Genomic DNA, 10,314 nt, shown 5'->3' with positions numbered 1-10,314 from the left:
GTATTTTTTGGTTTCTCAAAGATTATGGTCACTTGCCTGGAAATATGAGTAAAGTCTCAGAGAGGTCAGAGAGTAGTTTGGCCAAAGAGGAACTCATACCGTTTAACCCAATTCAGCCTCCATAAGGAGTATTTACAACTGAATATGATTGAAGGAATGACCCCATCTAGTGGAGGAATAATAGACATGGTTCATGTGGGCTTTTAGAGGAGGGTAAGTACTATACAGAGAAGCACAGTAGACCTAGATAGACATGGTTCATGTGGGCTTTTAGAGGACGGTAAGTACTATACAGAGAAGCACAGTAGACCTAGATAGACATGGTTCATGTGGGCTTTTAGAGGACGGTAAGTACTATACAGAGAAGCACAGTAGACCTAGATAGACATCGGATCTTTGAATCTGTCCTATTATGGCGTCTGTGAGAGCATGGGAAGCGCCATTGAGGCCATCTTCATTTTGAAGTAGTCAATGTTCTTCTTCTACTATTTCTATGAGTTGGCAAACAAATTGAAAGGGTGCATACTGCCACATGCAGTGCGTGGTTTGAACAGATATAAAGGCAAGGTTGGCGATTCACTACCACCTGCAGTTATGGAATGTTCGCTCACAACTATAATTCATTGGCTGATCCCTCCTGGTGACCCGATTGGAATTATGTGATCCGTCTTTAACCCATATGAAGTACCACCCACCCAGTAGACAACTTCAAAATGGTGACAGTCTTCCATGGCAAAACAGGCTTTTGGGCACAAGAGTCCTCTAGCTATTTCTATGTGAATCAACAGCTGTCATTTGGGGGAGAAAACATAATCCACATCCCTGCATGTTCAAATGCCTTTATTCAAGTGCAAGCATAGATGTTATAGTTTTTGCTTAATACTTAAGTAAGAACAGTGCTACATGTTGATATGCTTTCAGCAAATCAACAAAGGGTTATGATAAAATCAATCACATATATCTAAAACTACATTACCATAGTTTCAAACTCTTGTATATATAAGAAATTAGTAATTGATTGGCAACAGGGACATATGTAATTATTAGATTTGTGGATGTGTGTTAGGAGCATTGTTGCATCTGTGCCAGGCAGTGCTATCAGATGTATTCTGGTCTCACCACAAAGCGAAATTCATACTGGCCTTCAGGACAGGGGTAGGACAGGGCCAGACTGATGTTAGAAGGGATCTGGGCCATGTCGTTCTTGAAGTCCTGGACGTGAAAGACATACCTGCCCTCGCATGTTAGGAGCAGTCGGTTGCTGAAGCGAACACTGTTGGTCTGGTTTTGGCTGAGGCTGCTTTGGAGAGAGAGCCTGGCAGTGGGGAAGGAAATACAGTTGGAACATTCTCGTTGGTTCTTAAAGACTCTTGCTGACCAACTGATGGGGTTGGTGTCCTTGGTCTGGTAAATAACACTATTGTGGTTTGGTGTTGTGAATGACTTGCTATATTCTGGCGTGGGGTAATAATGTTGGTAGTTATTGTAGCGACTGTTGTAATCATATCGCATATCTTGGCGTGGTGGCTCTTTGTTGGTTGAGTTGATGGTGACGCTCCATGGATCAGCAGTGTAGATCCTGGGATGGTAATCATGCTCTTCTTCACTGTCGCTGCTTTTGTGCTTCCTCAGAGTGTCGAACGACAAGGCGTTGAACTGGAAGCCTCTGAGCATGCTGACACGATAGAGCTTCTCATGGCTCCTGTAGAGGTCTGAGGTGAACTGCAGGTCGTAGAGCTTCTCGGCAGGGATCATCGGGAAGCGGATGTGGCCTAACAGGGCCGCCTGGCTCTCGGTGCCGGTGGAGTCACCCTTCTCTATGATCCAACTTTCCAGCGCTTGCAGAAGGAACCCCTCATCCGGTACCACTAGGTCAGACCGCGCTAAGAGGGCCATCAGGAAGTCTATGGAGAGGTCGCTCCAGGCCGGGGAGTTGATCAGAGCCTCGCAGTTCCAGGCCAGGTACTGGAGGCAGTTCTCCTGAAGCAGCAGGTCCCCGGTCTGGACGGAGTACTGGTACAGGGAGACCTGGGTGTAGAAGGAGGGGTCCTCAGGGAGGAGTACGGTGAAGAGCCTGCCTGTGTCCTGCATCAGCCGTTTAACCCCAAACATTGAGGCCAGCTTGTGGAGGCACTGGGCAGAGGAGACGGTCACGTCGATCTTGCGGGTGTAAAGGTACCTAGAGAACCAGAGCAAGGACATTTAAATAAATTAACTTGGATTCAAACATTTTCAGGAGATACCAAAAAATACCATAGCTAAAAAGGAACTTCAGCCTGTGGTGTTGGACCTCGAGAAATACTGTGCTTTAAGTAAGGCACAATCACCCTGGATCTACACAATTGATGCAAGGAGACGTAGATTCATCTCGACAGACTACTTTTGAGGTCTAAAATCATCTGACACATTTGGATTCTTGTGTATGTATTTAACCAATAAACATACAGTGTATCTAAATAGCACCTGTTAAGGGTCATAAACTAGTACCTGATGAAGCTGGTGACACAGGGGCTGCAGGCTTGGCTAATCTCTAGGGAGAGGTTACTGGACCCGTTGGTGATGTTGAAGTGTGGGTAGAGAGAGAGGATCAGTTTGTGGGTGCATATGTTCCTCTCCTCCACTTCCAACTTCCCCTCCCCATCTCTGTTCCCTGTGGGGCTCTGGATTGCAATGAGGAAGTCACAGTCATCCCCACGGTCAAACAGCTCGCCCAGTTCATCTGACAGGCCCAGACTGTGGTCCAGGAAATGTGCTGTGTCACTGGTCAAATCTGTGCCTGTACAGTATGAGGAATACACGTGATTAGGACTGTACATGATTAGTAGGAATATGTAGGGCTGATTGTGTGTATTTTAGTTTCGGTGAAGTTTAAGAACATGTATTCATTCATTAATTCATCCCTTTATTTAACCAGGAAAATAACCTTGTGTAGTTGTTATGGGTTAAAATGTCTGTTTCTTCCATAACCTTTGGTCAGACAGGGGCTGCAGACACACAGAGTGAATCTGAAAAGTATTTTCCTCAATTCCTTGCATCCTCTCAACTCACCTCCTAAAAACATCAGAGAGAATCTCTCTGTTGTTTGAGAAGGAGGCGTGGAGACTTTTCAGAAGGAGACGAGAGGAGAGGAGCCAAGGAATCAGGGGAAATACTATTGAGATTCACCCACAGTGTAGTAGCGTACCTCTCTCACAAACGACCCCTGCGTCCTCCTTGTGGGAACAGTCGGTCAACGCCCAGCCCTTGAAAGGACAGCTGGACAGGGACTTCTCGGTTCCTTTGCAGTCCATATCATCCAACCAGATTGAACCCAATCCTTGGATACAAAACAGAGGATAAACAAGGAGCAAGCAGAATCATGTGCAGAAATAAGCAAAATATTATATTGTGGTGTATTAAATTAAGTTAGTTGACTCTTTCTGCTGGTGCTGCCTGCCATTCCCACAAATCACTACTACACTATTTGAACTTGCTCCCTCCAAGAATCCCAAATTCCTTGTTGTCATATTGCTAACGCTTATTCAACCCTCTCATACTTTTACAAAAGTCGCTAGGGGGTAGGGGGTTGCTGAGGTTTGATTTGGGATTCAGAGTTATTGACAATGTTATTAATACTTATTTTTTTCAACTGCGTCCTGGTGGCAAACTCATGCAACGAGTCATATTCATCAGGCAAACTGTAGCAAAAGGTTTCAAATTATTTTGCTGACACAACATGAAGGACTGTGGGCCCACCTTCTCCGTGGCCGACGTGTGTAAAACATGTAAACGTGTTAACCCTCGCAAGGCTGCCGGTCCAGACTGTATCCCTAGTCGTGTCCTCAGAGCATGTGCAGACCAGTTGGCTGGTGCGTTTACGGGCATATTCAATCTCTCCCTATCCCAGTCTGCTGTCCCTACATGCTTCAAGATGGCCACCATTGTTCCTCTACCCAAGAAGGCAAAGGTAACTGAACTTAATGACCATCGCCCCGTAGCACTCACCTCTGTCATCATGAAGTGCTTTGAGAGACTAGTCAAGGATCATATCACCTCTACCTTACCTGCCACCCTAAACCCACTTAAAATGTGCTTACCGCCCCAATAGATCCACAGACGATGCAATCGCCATCACGCTGCACACTGCCCTATCCCATCTGGACAAGAGGAATACCTATGTAAGAATGCTGTTTATTGACTATAGCTCAGCATTCAACACCATAGTACCCTCCAAGCTCATCATTAAGCTTGAGGCCCTGGGTCTGAACCCCAACTTGTGCAACTGGGTCCTGGACTTCTTAAATGGTCGCCCCATGGTGGTGAAGGTAGGAAACATCACCTCCACTCCGCTGATCCTCATCACTGGGGCCCCACAAGGGTTCATGCTCAGCCCCCCCCCCCCCCCCCCCCCCCCCCCCCCCGCCTGTACTCCCTGTTCACCCATGACTGCGTGGCCAAGCATGTCTCCAACTCAATCATCAAGTTTTCAGATGACACAACAGTAGAAGGCTTGATTACCAACGATGACGAGACAGCCTACAGGGAGGAAGTGAGGGCTCTGGGAGTGTGGTGCCTGGAAAACAACCTCTCAACGTCAACAAAACAAAGGAGATGCAGAGGGTGCACCCCCCCCCCCCCCCCCCCCCCCCATCTACATCGACAGGACAGCAGTGGAAAAGGTGGAAAACTTCAAGTTTCTTGGCGTACACATCACTGACAAACTGAAATGGACCACCCACACAGACAGTGTGGTGAAGAAGGCACAACAGAGCCTCTTCAACTTCAGGAGGCTAAAGAAATTTGGCTTGTCACCTAAAACCCTCACAAATTTTTACAGATGCACAATTGAAAGCTTCCTGTCAGGCTGTATCACTGCCTGGTTCGGCAACTACATCTGGTGCTGTAGGCTCTCCAGAGGGTGGTGCGGTCTGCCCAACGCATTACCGGGGGCAAACTACCCACCCTCCAGGACACCTACAGCATTTGATGTCACAGGAAGGCTAAAAAGATCATCAAGGACATCAACCACCCGAACCACTGCCTGATCACCCCGCTATCATCCAGAAGGAGAGGTCAGTACAGGTGCATCAAAGCTGGGACCGAGAGACTGAAAAACAACTTCTATCTCAAGGCCATCAGACTGTTAAACAGCCATCACTAACACATTAGAGGCTGCTGCCTATAGCCATAGAATAGAAATCATTGGCCACTTTAAGGAATGGAACACTAGTCACTTTAATAATGGTTACATATCTTGCATTACTCATCTCATATGTATATACTGTATTCTATACTATTCTACGGTATCTTAGTCACTTAATGGTTACATATCTTACATTACTCATCTCATATGTATATACTGTATTCTATACTATTCTACGTTATCTCAATCACCTAATGGTTACATATCTTACATTACTCATCTCATATGTATATACTGTTTTCTATACTATTCTACTGTATTTTAGTCCGTTCCGCTCTGATATCGCTTGTCCTTATGTATGTAGTCTTAATTCATTCCTACTTACATTTGTGTGTATTGGGTATATGTTGTGTAATTACTAGTTAAATATTACTGAACTGTTGGAGCTAGAAGCACAAGCATTTCGCCACACCCGCAATAACATCTACTAATAATGTGCATGTGACCAATAAAATTTGATTTGAAAATGAGCTTTCCTTATTGCACAAGATCTGATAGTGCCTACCCATTTGACTCTGTTTCGCACTGTTTTATTCTTCCATGTTGTGCCTAGTGAATACGACCCAGGTATTCCCTCCCTGTTTCAGTCAATTTTCTTCCATTTGGTGCCTAATGAAATATGACCCTTGTAAGATACTCACCCTCTCCATAAGTCCCTCCAGTGACAGCAGATACAACACCAGGGAACTTCAGCTGACGACACACCACCTGAGCCTCGGCCAGGTCCCAGCCATCGTCACAGACGGTCCCCCATTTCCCCTCGTGGTACAGCTCCACTCGACCCTCTGAGTCATGCTTACCCCCCACCAGCCTCACCTCGCCCTCCTGTGTGGGCTCTGTCGAGGACTTACCTGTGAGCACAGAGAGGGTGAGGATTTCAAGTTAGTCAGTTTAAAAATTGGACTGATGAGCTTCAACTGACAAGGGATTTATGCAGCTACGCTGTTAGCTTACATTTCTATTAGGCTGCAGTACAAAGCATGAACCAACTTGTTTGTGTTTTGCAAACAGGAACTTGAGGAGAACACTACATGATTGGCCTATTGTCAGGGTAGGTTCCTTGTCCCTTGTCAATCTTTGGCTTATTGGTGAAATCAGCAGTCAGACAATATCTTCTATAAGTAAATCAATCAAACCTTTATTTAATGCAATTGCAGACAATTGTTGACCACGAAAACACAGCATGCATGTTTCAGAGTAAGTTCTGCACCCCACCTAAGGGCACAGCTGATTTTATACATGTGATCACTCCCTAGTGGTATGATCACCTACGTCAATGTATGTGTGTATCAATAAGCTGAGGTTACCTTAGTACAGTAGCTTCTCTGAATTTATTAGAATTGTGCACTGTCACACAAGATCAAAATGTCAAAACCAGACAGTGGTTACTTCTCTTTATCTAGTTTCGGTTTGGCCTGCAAGCACACTAGCCTGCAAGCACACTCTCACAACAGCCAGGGCTTAACCACAAAGACTAATATAGATGGCTTGTGCAACGTATAGTGGCAGAGTTCTTAGTAACATAGCAACAGTATCATATTATAAGGCCTGCAGCAAAACATATGAATCTTAAGGTCCCCTTAATCAATCATGGGGAGGGTCTTTGGGACCCACCCCCTACAATATTCCTGATTCATTGGAAAGTCTACTATAAAAACATCAGGTTATTGTCATTCTCAAACTAACATGACTTAATTGTGATGAAGTGATAGGAGAATATGAGATTTCATTGTCCAACTGAACTTACCCTGGTCCCAGATCTGTTTGTGCTGTATGGCCATGGCCTTTGGCATGACAATGACAGTAGGAGTTAACAACACAGTACAAACCAGGCTAAATGGAACTCACTGAATAGATTCCATGTTGCAGAGTCTAGTCCAGGGACATGGAGAAGCAACAGCATCCACAGAGTGATTCCACGATTCTGCATTTTCACCAGCCAGCTTGGAAAACTGACAAACAGATAAGCAATAGAAAAAGAGGAAAATGTGGCCTCCCGAGTGGCTCAGCGATCTAAAGCACTGCATCACAGTACTAGAGACATCACTACAGACCCGGGATCGATCCCGGGCTGTATCACAACCGGCCGTGATCAAGAGTCCCATAGGGCAGAGCACAATTGGCCCAGCGTTGTCCGGGTTAGGGGAGGGTTTGGCCAGGGGGGCTTTAGTTGGCTCATCGTGCTCTAGCGACTTCTTGTGGCGGGCTGGGTGCCTGCAGGCTGACCTCTGTCATCAGGTGAACAGTGTTTCCTCTGACACATTGGTGCGGCTGGCTTCCGGGGTAAGTGGGCGGGTGTTAAGAATCGCGGTTTGGCGGAACATGTTTCGGGGGACGCATGACTTGTCCTTCGCCTCCCGAGCCCGTTGGGGAGTTGCAGCGATGAGACGAGATCGAAATTGGGGAGGAAAAGGTGTAAAAATAGGAAAATGGAAGAGGGATCATACAGTCCAGTTTTTGCCTTATGTTATTAACCATATGAAAGAGGCTAAACAGACATGTTGCCTCTGGGGGTCTCTTGAGGCAAGAGGGGTCCCCTAATTATAGCTCAGACACACCTGTAGGATTTTAAAACATTTGCCTGCCGATAGTACTCTGAGTGTTGGCTGGCAATCTCTTTTGTGTTCACACAGCAAAGACCTTGAAGTCGTCAGCGACTCCGTCTTATATTGCCCACCAGACGGTGGCAGTAGCATTGTTTGGCAATGCATGTTCGTGTGTGTTGCTTAGATTATGGTCTAGATTCCAATGTTAGCTAGCTAGCTAGCTGCGCTAATGTTGCAATTTTGTAGAAAGCCCTTGTTGATACTAGCAAGATTGCCACAGCTATATAACTACCTAGCAAGATGACAAAAAAAAACAATATAATTCACTCGCCATAAACCCATACTGCCAGTGCCAGCCCATAACCAAATGTTTAACTAGCTAGCTAAGCTAGTTAAAGTCCAGACCTAATCCCAATTGAAATGTTGTTGCAGGACTTGAAATGAGCAGTTCATGTTCAAAAACCCACAAATGTTGCTGTTACAACAGTTCTGCATGGAAGAGTGGCCAAAATTCCTCCACAGCAACGTGAGAGACTGATCAACAACTACAGGAAGCATTTGGTTGGAGTCATTGCAGCTAAAGGTGGAACAACCAATTATTAAGTGTAAGGGAGCAATTACTTGTTCACACAGGGGCATTGGGTTTTGCATAATTTTGTTTATGAAATAAATTAAGTAAGTATGTAATTGTTGTGTTATTTGGTCACTCAGTTTCCCTTTATCTAATATTAGGTTTTGGTTGAAGACAAAAAATATATAAAAAAGAAGAGAAACTTAGAAAAGGGGCAAATACTTTTTCACGCACTGTATATGAAGTGTGACTGGCTCATGACATTTAACAGTGGATATACGGAGAAAATGCAATCTTTTTCCTGCTTGTTGACACTCCTGTTGGCTCCCTCGTGTAGGGGTTTGTGCTCTCTGATTGGCTCAAAGTCAAGTTGATTGACACTGACAAGCATTGCGATTCTACAAGTAGAAACGTTAGGTTCGTCGCTACCGGGTCGGCACGGTAGGTATCGCTTTTGTTCTAGCAAGAGAAGGAACGGCCTCCCACTGTTATCCGCAGTGAGATTCTCAGTGTTTCATGGTGAAATATGCCCACCTCACAACGTCCATGAGCAAAACCATTGGCATAAAGCTTTAATGTCTAACGTTATATATTATACCATCTTCCCCAACAATAACAACCACCATTAATAGGTTAATAATTGCATATACTTTTTTTTGTACTAAAATAGCAAAAATTGTTTTCTACACAAAAATACAAGTAGATCTGTATCTGCAAAAAATCTAATGCTTCATGTCAAATACCTTCATTCAATAAGGCAACTGAGTCATACAGTCTACAAGGCACTGTGCTATTTCCACTCCTTACATTTTATTGATACAATGTATGAAGTGGTCCAAACAATGTCAATTTTCTATACATTTTTTTTTCTATATATATTTTTTTTAACCTTTATTTAACTAGGCAAGTCAGTTAAGAACAAATTCTTATTTACAATGACAGCCTACCACGGTCAAACCCGGACGACGTTGGGCGCTGCCCAATGGGACTCCCAATCACGGACGGATGTGATACAGTAAATGTATGTGTACAAGAGACAATCAAGTATATCTTCTCAAATCAAACAGTATTGTTTATGCATCAATGAGGACAATAGTTAAATAGGCTTTTCCAGAGATAACATTCTGATTTTCAAATGTCTTACCTCGTGTCTGTGTGCGTTGTGGTTCTTTTACAACCCTTATTAAATTCCACTGCTTATATAGCCACAAGGGTGGAAGTAGTTGCTAATGTAATGAAAACTGCACTTCTGCAAATGGATTCTCTATGTTTCATTTCTTGTGAAATCACAGGGGGTCTGGTTAGCATTTATTGTCATGAATCTTGCCCTGGAGGCAGCTAGGCAGAGTTGGCACTAGCTGGCACAGCCACAAAGTCCTTTGCCATGTTAATGATATCTGAGTGAGAGTGACTAACAAAATCAATGAGGTCCCCCTGCAAGTCAGTGCCTCTGGGCATGTGCCCTGCGTGCCTGGTCGGTATTCGGCCATGATTACTACAAGTTTAGACTAACTTACAAATCTACAAATTGTTAGCTGACATGGCTAATTGAGTGTAAGTGACCGAATAAAAAAGATTAAAACTGCTGATGCACAACCACATGTTCAACCTGGACCTGGTGTTTCTTTAAGTGACTGCTTTGGTCACTTATGCCTGGAGCTGGCTCTGCAATTTCCCAACCCCAATAGATAAAAGACTGACTGTACCAAGATACAATACCTTCAGAAAGTATTCACACCTCTTGACTTTTTCCACATTTTGTTGTGTAACAGCCTGAATTGAAAATTGATGCAATTTAGATTGTTTTGTCTCTGATCTACACACAATACCCCATTCTGTTTTTAGAAACTCCGAATGCAATAATGGTGTTTAAAATGATTTTTGAATGACTACCCCATCTCTGTACCCCACACATACAATTCTGTAAGGTTCCTCAGTCAAGCAGGGAATTTCAAGCACAGATACAAAGACCAGGGAGATTTTCCAATGCCTTGCAAAGGGAACCTATTGGTGAT

The 10,314-nt window shown here is 44.3% G+C and overlaps 1 protein-coding gene across 1 annotated transcript; it reads right to left on the bottom strand.

Moving 5' to 3' along the window:
- Positions 1-825: 825 nt before the first annotated feature.
- LOC120041533 (galectin-3-binding protein A-like) lies at positions 826-9,556 on the bottom strand. The gene is made up of 6 exons (XM_038986423.1): positions 9,444-9,556; positions 7,031-7,134; positions 5,824-6,033; positions 3,185-3,316; positions 2,488-2,776; positions 826-2,179 (listed from the first exon to the last, which is right to left on the bottom strand). Exons 2-6 carry the CDS (start codon positions 7,110-7,112, stop codon positions 1,099-1,101), a joined length of 1,794 nt encoding a protein of 597 aa, XP_038842351.1. The 5' UTR covers positions 7,113-7,134; positions 9,444-9,556; the 3' UTR covers positions 826-1,098.
- Between the last annotated feature and the right edge of the window lie 758 nt (positions 9,557-10,314).

This window comes from Salvelinus namaycush, chromosome 3 (genome assembly GCF_016432855.1).
Source record: "Salvelinus namaycush isolate Seneca chromosome 3, SaNama_1.0, whole genome shotgun sequence".
Taxonomy (NCBI): Eukaryota; Metazoa; Chordata; class Actinopteri; order Salmoniformes; family Salmonidae; genus Salvelinus; species Salvelinus namaycush.
The sequence above is the reverse complement of the archived record's forward strand: the minus strand, read 5'-3'. Positions and strand labels throughout refer to the sequence as shown.